The sequence below is a fragment of the Chaetodon trifascialis genome, chromosome 24 (assembly GCF_039877785.1).
Source record: "Chaetodon trifascialis isolate fChaTrf1 chromosome 24, fChaTrf1.hap1, whole genome shotgun sequence".
Taxonomy (NCBI): Eukaryota; Metazoa; Chordata; class Actinopteri; order Chaetodontiformes; family Chaetodontidae; genus Chaetodon; species Chaetodon trifascialis.
Window position 1 is genome coordinate 2349393 of NC_092079.1, and position 21241 is coordinate 2370633.

General features: G+C 39.4%; 1 protein-coding gene across 2 annotated transcripts in view; it reads left to right on the forward strand.

Annotated features, from left to right (window-relative positions):
• The window catches only part of nlgn4xa (neuroligin 4 X-linked a), a 108872-nt gene extending 96335 nt beyond the window's left edge, over positions 1–12537 (forward strand). For both annotated transcript variants that reach the window (XM_070994134.1, XM_070994133.1), the window contains one exon: positions 10166–12537. In XM_070994134.1, the coding sequence (XP_070850235.1) occupies positions 10166–11060 (895 nt within the window). In that variant the 3' untranslated portion in view covers positions 11061–12537. The remainder of the gene's footprint in view (positions 1–10165) is intronic.
• Positions 12538–21241: the final 8704 nt, after the last annotated feature.

Genomic DNA, 21241 nt, shown 5'->3' on the forward strand with positions numbered 1-21241 from the left:
TAAAATGGAGATTAGCAAAGTGTAAATATTTCACTGGAAATATAATTAAAAGGACAATTAGAAAGCCTGTCAGAAATTTACTTTTCATGTAATGATGTCTTTTTCATTGAATTAAGTCTTTTATTTCCAAAATTCTAAACAAAACTCGAACGCGGTAGCCAATTTTCATACAGGAAGAAAAAAGTATTCTTAGAAACCAATTATAATGGGTAAGTACGTCTTGGATACAATATGATAGAACTATTACTGTGTCTATCTACTTCAGATAAAGCATTTTGGCATGAAAACCCATTTTTAACTTAACCATGTGTCCTATATCATAAATTTATGTCTTGCATTTGTAACAGCTTGAAAATAATTTCAAAATCTCGGGAGTTATGATGATTGTACTTGTGGGTAGACCTGCGTTGATGCATTAGGAGGTACAGCTCCCCTGTACCAATATGGTGGCCGTTCCTTAACGATTGTAGGTATTGGTACTGGATTAATGGATTCTATGAAGCCAGGGACATGATTTTTAAGTGCACGATAGTCTACACCTAGTAGGATAGCGATGCTGGACCGGGACAGCCTCCAGGACTGGAGGAGGGCAGTTTGACCAAAGTGAATACAGTATTGAGGTGATTTACCGCGGCTTCGACCAGGAGAGGGGCAAGAGGAGGTCTGCACTCTTGTTGTTTTTCCAACCCAATTTTTGTCTAATTTGTGGTCTGATAAACAGTAAATTAGTCAAATTCCATATGGCATATTGCTGTTTTCCAAGCTACTGTAGCTGTCACATGCTGTTGAGGTTTTTGTCGTAAAGAAGTGGGTGCATTTTGGAAAAATGATGACATTGTGCTGGCTCTCTTATCCTATGTGCACAAATTAAAGAAAAGGTGGGAACAAATGAACAAATCTTGCACTCACACGCAATAGCATTTATTGTTGTCAGTGTCTACATGGCCACAATATATATATAGTTTTCTTCTATGGCCACTCTAGCATTCGGTACTACAGATAATAAGTACTTGATACTCAGATGATGCAAAGATGGATTTGGGGTGGGGTATCAACAAAAAGTTTTGTTATGAGTAGAGCTAATGATTAACTTATGAGTCAAAGAGATCAAGTGGAGTTTAATAAAACAAGTCAAATCCTCCCCCGGTGCTGTGGCAGGGCTGGATTTGATGAGGGGATTTGCTTGCTGTTTATATTTGGATCACGTTTTTGTTTCACACACCTTGAGATTAGGTATCAAGGTATTTGCAGCCCAGTCATACTGAAAATTCACTTTAAGGTGAATAAATAAAGTCTTGATCAGCTTCATAGTTCACTCCCCTGTTCTCTGTTTGGCTTCCATCCAGCTGATACCTGATCAGCAGGGGATCGGCTGTCTTATACACATTTTCAGAGGACTTTTTTCCTCTGCTTCTTTTTTCACTGCGCTTCCGATAAAGCAGTGACTGAAAGCGAATTCATCACTGGTAGTGTGGCCATTTTTCAACAAGTCCCGCACTCTTTGCAAAGGCTCCTGCTGTGAATCGCGGCAGATTGATGTTTTGAAACTTTTCCTGATGTCAGAGCAAAAATAATTTGGCAGTTTGGATGTACACACAATACAATCGAGCGTGGCTCTGATTAAGTTTGGGCTGGGTATGGGTGCACTGCTGCTATCGTTCTGTCTTTCAAGCATGTGGTGAGCTTGATTTGCAGACAGAGACGCAGGCGGTATATTGATAATAGATGGATACTTAAAAATGTTTAATTAAATCATTTGTATATCAATATCCAATTAATAAAGTATGCTGTACTCAGATAGCAACCAATTAATTGGTGGCAGGGTATTATAAGAACTTTAAAGGATTGTGCTAAACACGGCAAAGACTTTAGAAATACCTTGTGTCATCAGTCCCAGGGGCAACAATGAGCTGCTGGGCCCCTATTAACACGGTGTTCCTCCAGCTCTCTCTGCAATGGGTTTGGCTTTTCTTGCCCCAGATTTGCTGTCAGGGACAGTTCAATAATTAATGGTTCAGCTCAAATGTCTTCAACAATATTGCTTATTTTAGTCCCCCAACTTTATGGAAATGACATATAAAAAAAGTTGCAGTCCTCTTTCGACCACTAAGAATTAAGTTGAAATCATTTAACCATTTATGATGCATTTTTCTTCGTATTCATATTTCTTTTATATATATATATGCAAACTTCACACAGAAAGGCCCGACCCGGGAATCGAACCGTCGACCTTCTTGCTGTGAGGCACGCGCACTACCTGCTGCTCCACCGTGCACATATATATATATATATATGTGTGTGTGTGTGTGTGTGTGTGTGTGTCGTGATTAATGATCATTTTAATACCCTTATCAATATGGAAAAGTGGATAGGCTTGCTTTGTGCAAATGTTTTTTTAATGGCTACAACAACGTGTAGTGTTATATTTCACACTAACGTTCACATTTGAATGAATCAAATTTCACACAATTTAACACTGTCAATAAACAGAAAAAAAAAAATACTTGGTTACAAAAAAGCCCCTTCAACAACCCTTTCTAAGGGATCAAAACAGGGTGATCCAAAATTAGGTTACAAAGTGCATATCATTGTAAACTCAGGCTATAGTGCAGTTAAACCATGGCTTAAACTTATACGGAGAATTTGCATTCACTGTGTGTTTGGCCATCAAGCGGTATTTCAGACTGGATGTGCTACATTGATAATTCAGTTCACAGGGACAATACACACAGATAACTTTGGTCTTGTCAGTCGACCCATCAGGTAACTTTTTGAAACTAAACTTTCCATTCAGAATCTTGTACGCATCCATTTTGGTGTTTCGCTTGACATTCACACAAACCGGTAGCCTAACCTAGCCTAGCCTAGCGAAGACCAAACACATCCATGGGGCGTGCCTATTGTTTTGTTTCTGGTTTACAACCGGATTCTGTAGTTTTTCTTACGTTACTAGCAGTGGCCACAGCTTATAAAAAAACTACAAGTTCACTCGGTCACAAAGAGCATTAATCTCGCGCTTAAAAAAAAAAGATGCCGTTAAAATTGATTTGCGTTAACACGTTAATAACGTGATATTTTTTGACAGCACTAATATCTCTCTCTCTCTCTCTCTCTCTCTCTCTCTCTCTCTCTCTATATATATATATATATATATATATATATATATATATGTTTGTGGATTGCTGGTCTGACAAAATAAGCAATTTGAGGGCATTGCTTTAGGGCCTTGGAATTTGTGATGGCCATTAGCCATTGTATCTGTGATTTTCAATTACTAACTTCTCCTCTGCTAATGTACTCGATAGAACAGTCAGTGTATGCTAAGCTCTGACCAGACTGCTGCCAAATGGGCATAGAGACAGAAAATCTTTTTCTGCACAGAGAGTGGGTCCTATGTAGCTATGTTAGCAAAATAAATTGATTAAAAAGTTGTGTGGTCAAGTTTAGAGTTCTCAAACAGCAACAGAATTCAATATGCTATGGCCGTCTTTCTCCTGCATTGTTTCCTGTTTGGCATCAGAATTTGGACAGCATAAAACCCAGTGCCCTCCCCATAGATTGCACCAGTGTCAGGAAATGGAAAAACATGAATTGATTAGGCCAAGAATTAATGAAAACAGTAATCAGGGGATTGAAAACCAAACCTATACATTTGCAGCTCTCTATAAATGCCATAACATTTAGAACTCCTCTGGTGTCAGACATAACAACATGAAACAGAACACATTAGGGTTCACCAAAAGACACAAAAGCATCTGTTCCACAACTGGCAACTGTGAGTTTTCAGTTTTCATACACCTGTCAGACTGAGAAGAGTACAGATTTAGCATCTCAACCCATGGCAAGTGTCACTGTTATCACTAGACTGGATGCTTGGTGGAAACTTAAGCAAGCAAAGCATGTGTTTTGCAGTTAAGTGAGCTTGGAAGGCATTGTCTTTTATTTATTTATTGAGCAAACTCTGTAGCAGAGTGGCATATTGTTCCAGCATATGTTAGTACTCAGATGACAGGCCCACCACATGCTTGCAGTGCCTTATGCATGGTTCCATATGTAGCCACCAGTTGGAGGGCAGACCTTTCATTATGGCAGAGTGCAGCCTTTTAATGAGAGAACCTCAGTAGGCAAAGACACAGGTGGATCTATGTACATTTTGACTGCTACATAGTTGCAACTACTTTTCCTGGAGTCCATATTAAGAGAAATATTTTGGATTTATTGTGTATATTAAATGATGAATGTCAGTGATGATAGTGTTACATTTTTGGCTTTAGGGGCCAGGCAGCTCTGCTACCAGACCCTCTTGAGTTTGGATAATAACTGTAATTATTAAGCTGCCACACTCACTGCTCGAGCCCTTTCATTATCCTTATTATTATATTACTATTCTTCTTCCGACAAGGAAACCTGTCATCCCACGCAGGAAATGAACAAAACTTTGGATATAGGTCCAGTACTATCCCAAACTTCCTCATCTGGCATTGTGGGCTAAAAGTCCCAATGGTGGCACAACAGCAAGTGTTTAAAACTTCAAACTTCTTAACGAATGAGTCATACATGTTACAACTTTGCAAATGTCACCTAAATGAGGGCCAAATGAGCAGAAATGTTAAGCTGCTTTGAGTTGACAGGGACTATGAACCACTCTGCAAAACTAATAAGACCTTTTTTGCTTAATTGAATGATCAGTGATCAAAAACAGAGCCCACAGTGCATCAAAATGTTTCACTATAAACAGTATCGTAAAAAGATACTGCAACTTGTTGTGTTATTGTCCCATTATTTTGATGTCATGGGAGATGTAGTGGGGTAAAATGTAGAACTGTATCTCAAAAAACATGATTTTTGACAGTATTGGGGAGTTTATCCTCATATGAACTATCACAGTCAAAGGGAAATCTTTAAAGCATCCTTAAACATCAGTCAATCAATCTTTGTGCAAATGTGTTGTTTTTTCACCCTCTAGTAGTTGGAATATGCTTTGTGCATCTTCAAGCTACATCAGGCCAGCCTGCTCATAATTGCTAGCTGTTATTATGTTGCTCTCTCTTCATCTTGGTTTTTATTTTTATTTGTGAATAGTGGCATCTCTGATCACTTGAACCATTCACCCAATAGATTTAAGTGCATACCATCAATATGTGTGATCCTCCTGGTAGCTTAACATGATCACATCATGCCACTGGTGGAAAAGGCTGTTGGTTAAAGATGCAGGTGATGAAGAATGAATATATTATACATCCGCAGACATTGTGGCGTGTGAATTACAGAAACATGACTTCAAGGTTTAATTCAAATTGTTTTTCTTGACAGTTGTGCTGTCTTTCTCCTCTTCCTTTTGTCATCTTCTCCTACAATGCTCAGCCCCAACCCACTGCTATGCAGAACCTATAATTTCTATTTTGTTTGTGCAATCTATCCATTTACAAATTGTGTCAGAGGTTTTTTTTCTGCATCTACAATTAACCTACAACACACTACAGAGTTACTGTATCTAACTTAATGCAACATGTAGTGAAAGAGCTGACTCATTTGTTTGTTGAAGTTTTGATAATTATAGGATTGATTTGATGAATTAAAGCAGGTTCTTGTCTGCTTTAAGTGAGACAAGGTGAGTTATGAAAGAAGAAAAAACACTTCTTCTTGTAAAATAGAATGTTACTCAGTTCAATACACCTGAGGGTTTTGCTGCTGCTACAGCAGGGATGGGGAACCTTTTTCCTACCAAGGACAATTTCAATTTCGATAAAAGGGCCAGAAATTATTGATTGAACACATATACCACACTTAATTCTAATACATTGGCTGGAACTGCTTCTCTTTGGAGATGCGTCTGATGTCAGATGGTAGTGCCGATTATGCTACTTGCAGCTAGTTTTCCAGGTTTGGATCAAACAGTCTTGAGTGGAACCAAGTCTTTTGAAAATTTTAAAAAGAACTGCTCACAGTAGCGGGTTGGCCCAAACAGAGACAAAGACCTCAGTGCATGTCGTGTAGAAAATACGCGCAGTTCTTTTGTTTACTTTTCATGTCCTGGAAACTCTCACCAAATGCCTGAAGGAGAGAGCTTCTGTTTATGCAGTGTTACCCCTTTCCAGTTGCACTTGCCACATTTTTAATTTCACTTCATATGATTTCATATGATGAGTAGCTGCCTGGTATTGAGGACCACCTTAAAGACGAAATCACACAGACACTTGTCTTGTCTTCCCTTCATCTCCATTAATTCTTCAAGGCCAATTGACACTTTGGAACAATTTGACTCTGTCCGCAGTGGCAACAAGGCACTCCTTAACACATTCTCCTCATGAATGAGCTTCTTGGTTATAAGCTCTCTCACCACAAAACTTGCCTACAGAACACTTTCTCTGTCAGAGTGTGGCTTTGTAAAAGCTGCTTGTTGGGCAACCAAACTCTGCCATAGTGTATTAAAGCACATTTGTCCTTGCAACTGATCGAATTTAGCGTGTTTCAAGCTGTAATGAGTTCTTGAGATTTGCTTTTTTCGTCACCTTCTGACCTTTAAGGCTGTGTGTCTTTTATCACAGAAAAAAAGTCATTGCTGTCTATAAAATCCGTTGCTTCTTTTGTATTTATGAATTGCCTCACAGGCCGGTTACAGCATTGCTTGGTCTGGAATGCCCAGTATCTCATGATAGGTAACATTAGCAAAGTTTAAATGTGTAATTGACATTACTGTAGCTCATCAATAAGAAAATGCCAAACTCAGCACAGCAGGGAGTGATGATGGTGACTCAGAGCCTACAGGCAGATGCTGAGTGGATGTGGGGCTTCTGGGATGCTACATAAACAGCAGCTGCAGCTGCAGCAGCAATGTCAGCATAGTGTCAGGTTAGCACTGTGACAGTAGGCATGGCAGAAGAAGAGTCCACCATCATGATGGTTTTGGATAAATGGCAATGGGATGAGCTGTTTATTTATTTAAAACAGAATGACACTGGTTACATTTTAATCTTAAAATGAAATATAGGCTAAATCAGCCATAGATAACAAACCAGCATGGTTCATTAATTATTTCAGTAAATGTGGGAAAGTTGTACTCTGAAAGACACCTAGAAGGAAGTCATCCAAATGACATGCTTGCAGGATATGTGAAACAACAAAGTCCACCATTAACATTCAGCTGCTCATCACTACATCCATCAATCCAGCCATTTGGCCATTTTTAGAAACAGGTTACAACTTGGTTTTGGTTTGTTTAGTCTCAGACGTTACTGTTGTACTTTCAATCCAGTGAAACAAATACTATGAAGCAAAGAACATTTTTTAGTACTGTAGACTATAGCACTTGGGTCTGGCATTGTATTACAGATGAGGGCAGGGACTGCTACACAATAATAATAATTAAAAAAAAAAAAAAAAAACTTTGAAAGAGCCAGAACCAGATGGTGTGTGTTTGGAGGTTTGTTATTGTGGCTGCAGATTCACTTCCCTTCCTGCCCTCCTTTATTCTATCAGTGGAACAACCTTCCAAAAGCCGTGATTGCTTTGTTTCCGAACTCCTTGGTTAGCTTTGTCTCCAAAAAGACCTCAAGCTCCTCGTTCGAGCGCAGCAAAGATCCTGTCAAAGCAACAACGGCAACCAAACAGACTCTGTCAGGTTCAGATGTGATGACTCAGCTGATTTCTCTGACTTGAGGTGTTGCTTCACTCCAGATGATTATCCAGATAAAATAATTAATGGGTTGGCTCAGAATGTCCCCTGATATAAGCATCTGTCGTTTATTTTTGACACCGACCTCCAGTCTGACATGATATCCTTCTCAAACATGAAGCTTTAAGGAATGTTTGAGCTAAGCAGCTGAACATTTGCCTCACTGCAATATGTACAGGTACATGTACATAGTCTGATCAACATTGCTTACTGTACTAGTAGCCGTGTCCTTTTTGAGATAATGTTAGTTGTTTACCAAACTGTAGGAAACTATGCTGCATTTCATTCACCAAAGAAAAGAAAAATCTCATTTTTTATGAGAGCTCTCATAAACAAAAGGAGCTTCGGCTAAATACTAACAACTATGTTTCAGTGCTGAGACAGTTCAAAAGAAAGATTATGCATCTGTCCCTGGATGGTGTCTTTTGTAGGAGTTTGCTTACACACAACAGGAGCTAAGATCAAATGCTACGTCAACATTAAGTGATCAGTCAAAGCGCTGCTTGTACATGCTGTGTCATTGGACTGCATTGTTATGGAGACAGCTTGGGTCCAAGTTAGCTTGCTGCTGATTGTAGCAGTGTGTCTGTCTGTGAACAAGACGATTGTTATTTCAAATTCAAATTTATCTTCATAAAAAAGAGGCTATTTCATGTCAATTTCCATTTTAGCTGTAATTTTTACAGTCTCTTTACAGTTTCTTGTACATCATGTACACACAAATATGAAATGAAACTTCAATGTGATGAAATTAATTTAGTTATACATTGGCAGCCTTGGATTTTCACACAGCTCATATGTCCCATTCCATACTATATATTAATTATACAGACTACGTATACAAATCTTTATTATGGACAGTTTTTGCAGTTAGTATGAGATAAATCAACAGAGTCCTGCTTAACCGTTTTATATTTTACAAAATACACAACAATTTTTTTTCTTTTCTCCAAATATTGATTAGCTATTGTTTTTACTTTCTGGAGTGTTCTGTTGACATTTACCACAACCTCATTTAGTTTGAAATATTTCATGCACTCTGCAGCACCTCTATTTCCTGTGAGGGTTGCATTGTGGGGCTGCATGCTAATATTTTAGAATTTTCTTTATGGTGTGGTATGAACACACAGCAGGCTCAAAACCTACTTAGAGTTAGGCCTAAAATCCACTTTTTGGAATCTTTTGAATGGGCCAGGGTTAGGTTTAGTGTGTAGTATGGATTTTGGGACATAACTATACAGTACATTACCAGCATGAGCATAAATACACCTTCTCAACACTTTACACTCACTATATTACAATCATTTGGGCGACACTTTGGTCCAAAGTGACCTATTATATTATATTCAAGGATGTTAAAATGTACATACTTTACATATCCTCATTCCTGTGCATAGATTGCTCAGTACTCACATCCGTGCGCACGCACATGCCTACTCAAATCTATTGATAACCACTCAAAACCTTTTCAGTCAAACACATGCACAAACACACCCTCACTGAACTAAACAGTATATTGATCAAATTCAGTGCCTTGCATTGCTATTCTCCTGGATTCATCAAAAGTAGGTTGGGAAAAAAAAATGCATACAGGCCAATAATGTCACACTTAAAATCACTGCTGACTGGTGGTATGCAGGCAGTATAGTTACTGTATAAACTTGCAAATTTGAATACAAATTTTGATATCTATTTTTTACACATTTACTGATACCTGTGCACAAATCTAAATACACATTTCAAGATACTTTTACACATGTACAAATCTGATTAGGCACACAAGAATTGAGATACAGTTACACGATTCTTCACTTACATTTGCAAATAGATTTGCTATAATAATGGCCTCATTATTTAGATATACGCACTCACACACACGCACACACAAAGAACAAACATACACATTCACACACAGATACACAAACACTTGCCACATGTCAGCTCCAAGGTTGTCTAGACTTCACTCCCCCTCACCTCTCCAAAGTTAATAAAATCACTCCCACAATGTCGCTAGAGAGGCAGCTCTTTTCCAACTATAAAAAAAAAAATAACACCCCAAGTGAAATTGAACATTAAGAAAATGTGTCCTGGAACAGTCCTGGAAATGTTTCATTGATGTGTAAAGGACACAGAAGATTTTTTCAGCTTGTGCATTCAGATCCTGAGTAACCTAGAAACGCATTAGCTTTGAACAGAGGGAGAGGAGAGTAGAAGAAAGGCTTTGACTTTTCAGAGTAATGACTGATCTGTACTATCATGCTGCTTTAAACTGATTTGAAGGAAAAGTCAATTTACTGAGCGTTTTAAATATGATCAGTAGGTTATCCTATTTTATGTCCCATCAATGGATGTTTACTGTCATAATGGATTTGGAAAGAGGTACAGTATATTAATTATCCAGCCCTCTATCCAAAGCTGTGTACAGGTTTGTAAAAGCTGTTTGTCTCTTTGATCTCTTTGATTTTGATCTCTTCTATTTTCCTCTTTCAGGGATCCAAACCAACCAGTTCCACAGGACACAAAGTTCATCCACACAAAACCCAACCGGTTCGAGGAGGTAGCCTGGACCAAGTACAACCCTAAAGACCAGCTCTACCTTCACATTGGCCTCAAACCTCGTGTCCGAGACCATTACCGTGCTACCAAGGTCGCTTTCTGGCTAGAACTAGTTCCACATCTCCACAACATAAATGAATTTTTTCAATATGTATCCACAACCACCAAGATACCTCCGCAGGACACCACCCCCTATCCTTACACCAAACGATTCCCTGGCAAAAACAACTGGCCATCCACTACTCGCCACCCTGGTGTCCCACCCGCCAACACCAAGCAAACTACAGACCAGCGCAAGAGTGGCGACCTGACTGATGAGTCAACTGTGGTGATCGAGACCAAGAGAGACTACTCTACGGAGCTCAGCGTCACCATTGCAGTTGGAGCGTCCCTGCTCTTTCTGAACATCCTTGCTTTCGCTGCACTCTACTACAAGAAAGACAAGCGACGGCATGAGTCAAACCGACGTGTCCCCACCCCTCAACGTAACTCTGCTCCAACAAACACTCCCTCCACAGCCAACGATGTGGCCCACCTGCAGAGCGAGGAGCTGATGTCTCTGCAGATGAAGCAGCAGCAGCTGGAGCATGAGCATCACCATGAGTGCGAGTCGCTGCAGGCCCATGACACACTGCGCCTCACATGCCCGCCCGACTACACCCTCACTCTGCGCCGGTCGCCAGACGACATACCCCTGATGACGCCCAGCACCATCACCATGATTCCCAACTCGCTGGCCGGCATGCAGCCTCTGCACAACTTCAATACTTTCGGTGGTAGCCAGAACAGTACCAACTTACCCCATGGCCACTCCACCACACGTGTATAGCTCCCCTCCACACAGACAGGATGGCACCGGATTCCCTCTGGATCAGCCTCTAACCTCACAAAGAAAATATGAAAAGATACAAGTGTGTGAAGGACCCAGCAGATGTTATTTTGCTACCATGTCTTGAAAAGTATATACAGTATAAATTGAAAATATTCAAAGTGAATGTTACTCTATTTGGAGCTAAGCTTCATGGAAGGTTTTGAGGAGTTTTACCAAAAGACAAGGCAACCAGGGGATGACTGTTAATATTCTTACAACACAAAATGAACAGTTTCAGTGTGACAAAGAAGCCTTTGCAGAGGCTTTTGTGCCATAAATGTACAATAGGAAGACAGTGACAACAGTTGTCGAAAAACCGAACGTCTGGAACATCATCTTTTCGTGATCTTTCATGCATCGGACACCTGACTTGGGCACAGAATTCTACACCTCAGCCTGAAATGTATTTATGAAAACTTTGTTTAAAAAAAAAAAAAGAAAAAGAAAAGAAAGAAAAAATGTATAAAGTTGTGCGTGGAAATTTAAAAAAAAAAAAGAAAAAAATTATATTAAAGGAGCTCCTCCTATTATCGTTTTTATTTTGGCTGAGATCTTTTGGGTTTTATCAGCTTGTGCTCTCTGTTTAGGTGAGTGTAAATATATCCAAGCATTCATTCTTTTTCTGATTACAACCTGTGTTTCATTATTTTTTCCACAGAACAACCAAAATGCGAACACAATCCCATCCTTGGAGATTTGCACACTGTGCGTCTGCAGGTCATCACATATAGTAGTGTCTTGTGCGTTGCTTTGTTTCCACCGTTAGACATTGCATGGTCCAGGAAGAGCTTTACTCTCCATTTTCAGACATGTCTCCTGTCTGAGAATGAGGACTTACTTGATCCCATCACCTGCTATCATCGTGTTATGCTTCACATAGTTTTCTTTGTGGGCTTTTTCTGTCTTGCAATCTCAGCACTGCCTGAGCGTACAATGTGACCAGCAATGTATTATTTAGAAATAAAAAAGGCAGTGGATTTTTTTGTATCAATATTAGTTGGATATGTTTGTAAGAAATATATGTTAGATATTTCAAATTGTCATATGCTAGCAATATGTAAAGTATTGTGCCAGGCTTGTGATATTTTGGGTTACAAAAGCAAGTGAATGAGTGTAAATATTAAAGATATTAATTATTATAAAATTACTACAAAAGTAACCATTAACTCTCTTTCCATTTTGCATCCTATTACAAAAAAAAAAAAAAAAAGACATCCAGAAGATTTTAAGGTACATTTGTAAATTCTATAAAAGATATATTCTTGCCATTTGGTCCCTAAACCAGTCAAGATAACAAGGGTTTTAATGTAGAGTTTTAAAATCCTTAGTTTGTCTTATATTTGTTTGCGGTTTTGCCTTAAGTGATAATAGAGATATTTCTGGCTGGACACCTGTATAAACTTTTTCTGCAACATTTTTAATAAAATATCACAGTATTTTCTAAAAAAAAAAAAAAAAAAAAATGGAAGGTTTAATTGGATTTGATTGAATGGTTGTGTGTGTTATGTGTGCATGTGGTCAGTGCATGTCAGATTGACACTGTACATTCTCAAGTTATTGTGACTTTGTCAGTTTTCCTGCTCTTAGTTTGAACAATAATTCACTTTACATTTCCAAGTTATTTCCAGTCGCTTCTACTTTGACTCTCTTTCGGTGTTAATGGAACTCAGCACGTTCCTGCACAGAGTCACATTAAAAGCCAGCAATTTTATAAGCAACAATCTCCCTTTCCTGGTAGGATTTTTAAAGGAGGGCAACCACTGAAAGCAGAGAAGTAGAATTTAATACTTATGGACATTGTTCACACATAGATGTACAGGCACTAAATGACACAAGGAATGCTAAAAGGAATAGACTGGTATATAAGCTAAATTAAATCATTAAAAATGATTTCAAAGCTTTGTAGATAACCTTTTGTCAGGCTACGGAAAAAAAAAAAAACTGATAACAAGAAAATGTTCTGAGTGGAAATGAAAAGTTTCCACACTGTGCGTCTTACTGTATTCATCCACTGACAGAGACAGACAGACATACTCACATTCACATCTAAAAGTGATGGTGGTGGTGGATACGTACTCAGCACTGAATGTTATTATTAAAATATTAACTTCGCTCAGTATATTGAAACTGAACTGAATTCATATTTAAGTGCGGTGTCATACCTAATGTCAGCTATCTGGCCTTGTGTGTGCTGCTTGCTCTGTCTGGGGGTGGCGGTGGGAAGGAAGGAGACACTGTGCTGTGGAAATGTATATTGAATTCAAATTAAGAATTTTACACCACTGCAGCACAAGTAATGTGCCCTCCTCAATGTTTGTTTACCTGTATTGCAGAATTCCTATTGTTCAATGAACCCCCCCAGTTTTCAAGAAGGTAGATTGACTTCTTGCAGTGATGCAGCTGTATGGTTCTTACTGAGTTCGACTCAATCAATACCAGCAATCGAGGACTTGAAACTTTTGAAACATTGAGCTGCATCTGCAAACAGTTTGGACTCTGCCAGCTAAGCTAAATTCTTTGACTCTGCTTCGGCCTTTGTGAATTGCTGTTGTGCTCTGTAAGGGAAAACAAGACGTGCATCTGAGCTGAATAGCAAAGTGTGGGGCTGCTGTGGCTGCAAGGCCTCCCCTGACACTTGCATCTCTACTCTGAGCATCGTGCATTCAGTAAAACTGCCTTGAAATCACCTTCCCCATCACCACCACCTTAGCTCCCTTCTCACTATTCAATCTATTGATCCCCTTTGCAACAAGCCAAGCAAATTATCTTTTGACTTAAAACTGAAGTGACAGCGGGAAAATTGAAATCTTTAATAGTAATCTGCAGTTACTGAGGCACAGTGGATGTCTCCATACAATCTCGTGTGACATTTGCAAAGCTCCCCCATACAAACAGGCTGATGTGTAAAATTCTATTTGAGACAGGGAAAACTTTCTTTCATTATCAAAATTGTTTCATCCATAATATATGATCCAGCAAAAAAAGACTTCCACATACTGAGATGAATATTTATTTTGAGACTTGTGTGCAAACAAAGCAGTGCAAATGTGCAGGCACCCTTTTAATTGGCATGCTGTTTAGGCTTAGGGTAATGGGGGGGAAGGTGGGTGTGGGTTGGAGGGAGAAGTGATGCAGGGAGAATGATGGTGGAGGTGGGTGGGTGGGTGCTGAATGTGAATACTGGAGACTCAACTGGAAGTTAATTAAGCTGGCAACAGCGTTCCATCACTCAACCACAGTCCCAGAACTGTCATTCAAGTGCACCACTCTCCAGGCAGCCATTACTGAGGTATATTGATCGCCACGGTGACAAGTTAGTGCACCAAATGGGAGTGGGCAGGGGTGAGGGTTTTGTGCTAGATGTGTGTGGCTTGGGAAATTGGAAAGAGGGTGTTTCTTGGTGCTATGAGCGCCATACAGAACCCAACAGCAGCGAGATCCTCAGCTGTCCTCCCCGAACATGAATTAAGATGCAGGTAAATACTTCAGCAGCAAAGCCAGTTGATTGCATTCCCCTCCCTAGGTAGCTGAAGCCTTAATAGATGAATATGAAATCTTCAGAGTCAATAGAGAGTATCTGCCAGGGCTGCCCAGCGTGTGGCCCACAGGCCAAGGCTGGCCGCTGTAAGGTTCTATTCGAACCACCAGATGTTATATATACATTTATATAGAGAGATGTTTTTCACAGGAAGTCAGTCAGTGAAGGGAACTTGGAATCATGGAAGCATTTTACATCTAAACAATACAACAGGTGTTTACTTCCAGCCTATGGCTCACCATTAAGTTTCAGCTTAGCCTCTCCAAGGGAAAAAGTTCGGGCGCCCCTGGTATGCAGTTAAGTGGTGAGGTGCGGATGGAGCACCAATGGCCTCCAGAAATCCCCCTCAATCTCTCAATCTATTTTACTTGGGAAAATGTTGTCCTCAACTCACATTCAGCCTTCTCAATAGTTCTGCAGCATGAGATACCTGACCTGAGGATTTTGAAACACCTTACCATTTTTCCAGGGCTGGATTACCATGGTAGGGGGCCCTTGACTAAAGTTGAGCTCTGGACCCCGACTGATCCCTCAATTTCTCCTACTCTCATTGCATTGTGTGTCTATATATCCTGTAGGCTTTAAGCAACCAAAGTAGATTTTTATACAGGCCCTCAACAAGTCAGATCGTCAAAATTGGATTAAAGGGTCATAACAGAGGTTTGTTTCCCCACTTTTGAGTGTAAGATAACGTATGATAAGATAAGATTTTATTAATCCTATGCTGGGGAAATGGATAAAATCAAGATGGCCATTCAGAACCAATGTCAGCACCTTTGCCCGACGTGGTCAAACAGCACCTCGTACAAACCTAATTTGCTGAAAGCATTACTGAAGTATTAAGAATGACACATATTCCTGGAGTAGAAAAAAAACAAATCTCCAAACTGTACTAAAACTGGGCTGCGATCCCGTCCACTGTGTGGATTCCACTGTGGGTGCATCTGGGGGGAAGCAGCTGGTCTGCTTTAATGTCTTCATTTATCTTCACTAGACCTGTCAGCCCTCCCATTTTTCCCGGGATTCTCACGCATTTTACCCTTCTTTGCCACTGTCTTCCTGTTTAGGCATTTTCCCGTAAATCTCCCGGATTTTTCATCATCACCCTTTCCTACAAATTGTCTCACTTGCCAGTAGCCTCTCACAGAATCACAATTGAAGCATAAATTTGAAGTGATGTGTACATATCCTTCAAATAATACATATTTAAACTAAGTGCTGAATTGATATGCCCTTTCGTGTTTTCATTTATATAATGATAGTAGGGATGTTCACAGCATTTCACAATGTGTGTTCCATTGTCAAAATGCAAGGGGTATGTGGACAGCGGTGAGGGTGTGATGCAGTAAAAATTTCCCTTATTTTCAAATCCCATTGATGGTAGGTATGATCTTCACTTTCCCATTGTCTCGCAACATCAGACTGACGCTATCCTATTGAAAGGTTTCCAGTCAACAATGTGAACTGAAAAGAGCGCAAATAGGGAAGAAATGAATGAGGAGGTCTGCTTTTGCAATGAAATCATGCTGCTGAATGTACATGGCTGTGGGACCACTGAGCAGATTCAATACCATCTTGTGTGCTAAGCTGTTGTACAACTTCACAACCCTTTTTCTGATGGCAGACGTGAGAATAATTTTAGCACAACTCTCTTATTATTATTAAGCATTTTTGGTCTGGGCCATGTTTTCCTGAACGTGTTAGTTCAAATATGGTGGCGGAAGGCTGAACGTTTTTGAGGTGAAATTCATGGTCAGGGTGACAGTAGCAGACAAGTGAAAAGAAGAATCACAGGTGTGCCCACAAACAAAAAGCTCCAATATAATAAAGAATCCTTGAGCTCAGTATTAGCAAAATCTTTACAACAAACAGATTGTTGACAAAGTCTTGTCAACCAGCAGAGTGAGATTTAACTGAGGCCTTCAGGGACTCTGTATTCATTTTCGGTTGATTCATCCATGTAGTTTTATCGTTAAATTAAATCATTAGTGGCACAAAAATTCTGCATCACCTGAGTGATTTTATATAGAAGATGGCATCACAGTGCAGTGAAATGAATCAAATAAGTCTCCAACTCCAGGGAAGTAAGTTAGATCTGTATCTGGATATAGTACATGGAAGGAAATCAACTCCACCACATTTATGTGACAGTTACAGCAAGAACACCGCTCAACAGGGTGGACAGGAAGGTGTCTCAGTGGTTAGCAATGTGTCACCTCACAGCGTGAAAGTCCTGGGTTGGATTCTACGTGGAGAACCTTCCTGTGTGGAGTATGCATGTTTTTCCCATGTGTGTGACTTTCTTCCATGTGCTCCATTCCATCCAAAACATGAATGTTAGGTTGATTCTCCTGGCAGCCACGGCATTGGCTTGGAACTGGAGTGGGTCCCCGGGTATCTTTCCACTGCTCCTAATACTTAGTATGGGTTAAATGCAGTGAATGAATTTCCCTACAGGGATCAATAAAGAACAATTTAAACTTAACACATTAACACATCACTAATTCAACAGTCTAAAAGGGAAGCCATAATATTATTATGAATTACGTGTAGATGGAGCTAATGTGCATTGATGAAATGAAATGCTGACCAAATTTAGTTCCTTGAAACATAATGAGGAAATGTTAGTTGGACATATCTGCTAATTGCTCACTTTTAACATTTTTCATTGATTTCCCTTCAACATGACTGCTGATAAGGGATGATGAGCATATTTATGGTTACAGCACCACATATCAGAATGATTTAGAATGGTTTATTCTGATATTACACAAACCCATGAAGGTAAGTTTTCCCATTATATTTCAGGCTGTGCAGGTGTGGCATCCCTACAGTACGCCCTTTAAGGCAAGCTTTTGCTCGACTTTAATACAGCAGTCTGCTGCTCTCAAAAAGATTAAATGTAGCACTAAATGTAATGTTAAGAAAGCAGTGAGCCAATGGGTTTCATAGCTGGAGCCATACAGTTTGTGCATATACTGTTTCTGGGGCCAATTGCATAAACCCAGTCTTATACGCTAGTCTTAAGTGGTCAGGTTAGACTTGTCTAATTAAGCCTGTGTGTTGCATAACAATTACAACTGACTTTATTTAATGCAGGAAAGTTACTCACCTCTCCTCCTGGTTAAGACAGAAGCGAGAGCTTTGTTGCTCTTACAAGGTGGAGGTTGATATTTCACTCTTCAGGCAAGCTGTCAGAGGCATTTGGTGATCTATCAAACTGGCATTGTGATGATTGACAGCTGGAACATCAATGTAAAATGCGTCGATCTTCTGTTGCGTCCACCATTGTGAAGTGTCTTATTTCACCTATAATGCACTGAACAACAGAGTCTCTACGCCTGTCTTCCATTAGTCACCCATAGAGAAGCTTTTTTGCAGCAGGTAAATTGTGTGCATGGCATTAGTCTGATTTTTTTTTCAAGCAATTGACCCCTGGTGTGCAGAGCGCAGGCTCCAAAGCAAAGGTTTGAATGTACCCGCTTTAATGTATTGTGTCATCGTAACTACAGTATGACTGTTATACTAAGAATTACCTTGATTGTTAAACCATGATCACAATCCAGACTGCTCAAGACAATTATCTGAAAAGACCATATTGGCCCCACATGACCCTGAACAGGATAAGCACTTTAGAGGATAGATAGATTTATGAATGGCTGGATATTATCTTGCCAAAGCATGCACATAAAAGCTTTTCTTTTTTTTTTTTTACAATGGCTTTGAATGCTTGGGTTGATCACAGCCTTCTGCTGTGCCATGCGTATCTTTGTCATAACGTATACACATTTGAATACACTGCATTTATTCCTGAAACACTTAATTGTCCAGTAAAACGTGAATAATGTTCATTCAAATACAACAGCTGGTCTATACGTTATGAACTATTAACCATGAAGCCATTTGTGTGCTGTTTATGGGCTATAAACTATTAATGTAAAACTGCAGAATGGATGACCTGGTTTGAACTTCTCGTAATTTCAGAATTTCACTTTAGAAGGTTTATGTTTTGCAGCTTTTCAGTAGGAAAACTGCCTCCTGCCACTCATGTATGACATGTGCCATCCATAATAAACCTCCAAATTCTGCAAAATTTATCATGCATGATTCACATAACCAAATTACGTGAGTTTGCTCGTTGTCGATCGACAATATTGTTGATGCAACATATGCAACATAATGCAACATATTCAGGTGTAATAACAATGAAAATAATGATAAAGCTGAAGAGGGCAGTTTTGCCAAACTATCTCTTTGCCTTGATTGGAAGTTGCACATTGCTGTAACATCATGTTGTGAACATTACGGTCTTGTTTAGGCCGATGTGCATCTTTACTGCCTGTACGCTGCTGTTCATCAAATGCCAGCTGGGAAACAGTAAAGATTATTATCATGCACACGCTGCTCCAGGTCTATATATAGCATGATTTTAGCTTGGGTATGAAAACAGAGGAGGGAGCACATCTACCTCTGATGGAAACCATAGCATGTAGGACATCGAGGTCAGTGCCGGATGATATTTTGCCCTGCCACTCCGTCGCTCGATGAAACAGCACAGATGATTTATGGTGGCTGGCTGGATGGCAGCAGCACTGGCCCCAGCAGACACAGCCAAAATTGGGTTACTCACAAAAATGCAAAGGGTCTGTTTCAGAGTAACAAATTTAATCATGGCCATACTTCCTTGCAGGTTGTTTTAATACTGCTGCATTACAAAGGTCTCTCATCTCTCCCTGCCTCTTTACAGCAGACACAGATGTATTCCTGTCAGTCTGGCTGCAGCACAAATGCAGGATTCTCTGTAGAGGGTTGGAGCTGTTGTTTTTGGCCAGATTGGAACGCACAATCAAGTTTTAACTAACAACTCGTGGGTTAAATGTAAGCACACAGGGCTGTACCTGAACTACTATTACTAATATTAATAATAAACTTTATTTCTAGAGCACAATTCCTGCACAAAATGCAACACAAGACAATTAAACCAAGGAAAAGAAAATAGGGTAAAAGTTCCCATAGCATGTAATTATTTCTCATTTTCTCTTATTATGCTGTGGTTATTGATTATATTGTTCAGGTTTCACTTTTAATTTGCTGCTTCAACCAAGTACTATTAACACTGAAAAGTAAAAGCTGGACTCTGTATTGATGGGTGGCAATTTTGGGGGACGTGTCCCCCATGTCAGTTATGCACATGGCAACAAGTCAGAAAGTCTGTACTTTTTGACAGCAGGTGATGAAATGCGCTGTTAAGCACATCTCTTTTACATTTTAAACATAATTATTATTTGAATTATAATCAGGCACACACACAAATTGTCATACATTACCACATGCATTTAATTAGATGTAATCTACAATATTGTGTAATGCCGTCAATCTAATTTTGCTGTAGATTCTCATGCATTGCCTGCAATTCATGGATAATACCTGAAGTAAAGTGTACATGTTATTGTATTGTGTGAGAGACATGCAGCACAGTCTCGAAAGTGAATACTGGCTGTGCATTGGCTGAAGCCCTCTGTGGCTCTGCTGCTTCTCCTCTCATCTGGGAACTTCAATACGTGCTTAATTCACGCCTTGGCGCTGTGGGAGGCCGCTCTTTTCACTGCAGATCAGCATCAGCAGTAGAAAATGAAAGGAAATAAAGCAGCTTGTCTACACTAGGCTGGCTGTACTGAGTGTTTACAGAAAGGCTTCATTTAGATTAATGGTGGTCCAGTGTGGTGTATAAAGCCACTATCTTTAGTGTTACAATGGTTCTCGTTTGTGGAGTTGGATTTAAATGTAACTGTTTGGCTTTTTATTGAGCAATTCTCCAGATAATAGAAGATCTCTATGTTACAGTGCATGTTGTTGCTGTTTTGAATATAACATTTAACTGCTCACACACCGTACTTTGTTGGTAATGCTGTATCAACAAAAACATATGTTTTACCTTGTTTATATGGGACCAAAATGTTGTAGATTATAAATATTTGAAAGATATTTTTAGAATTTTATAAACCTTTTATAAACTTATAGAACTTTGAAATTCATAATTAGCCATAATTCATAATTGAAATGGTTGGTAATTTACTATCTAGATGTAGGTGGTGAATTAAAAAATCCCTGTACATTGTAGACATGGTGTCCAAAAAAATGTTAAGTTAAATGTTAAGCTAAAGGTGGTCTAGATGAATGCTAAACCATCAAGGCTGACATTTTCTTGCCACTTGGGGGCAGCAGATTCAGCTGAAAACACAACAGCTTGCAAAGTTGATGCGGTCAGCAAACAGTTGCATCCAGCAGACATAGAGCAACATCATCAGTAATTTGGAGTTGTGTTTATGACCACCTGATGAATATCTATCTATCTATCTATCTATCTATCTATCTATCTATCTATCTATCTATCTATCTATCTATCTATCTATCTATCTATCTAAATCATAATTGAGTTTAATCAACCTTGCCTGACAGCTAAAGGTTATTAGAAGGTCTTTTCAAATAATGCTAGGCATGTCATTATATGAATCATTTGTCTATCACCATCAATCATATCAATCAACTTCAACCAATCAGATGAACTAACCATATGATGTAGTCAAACTCCCAAGTTGGG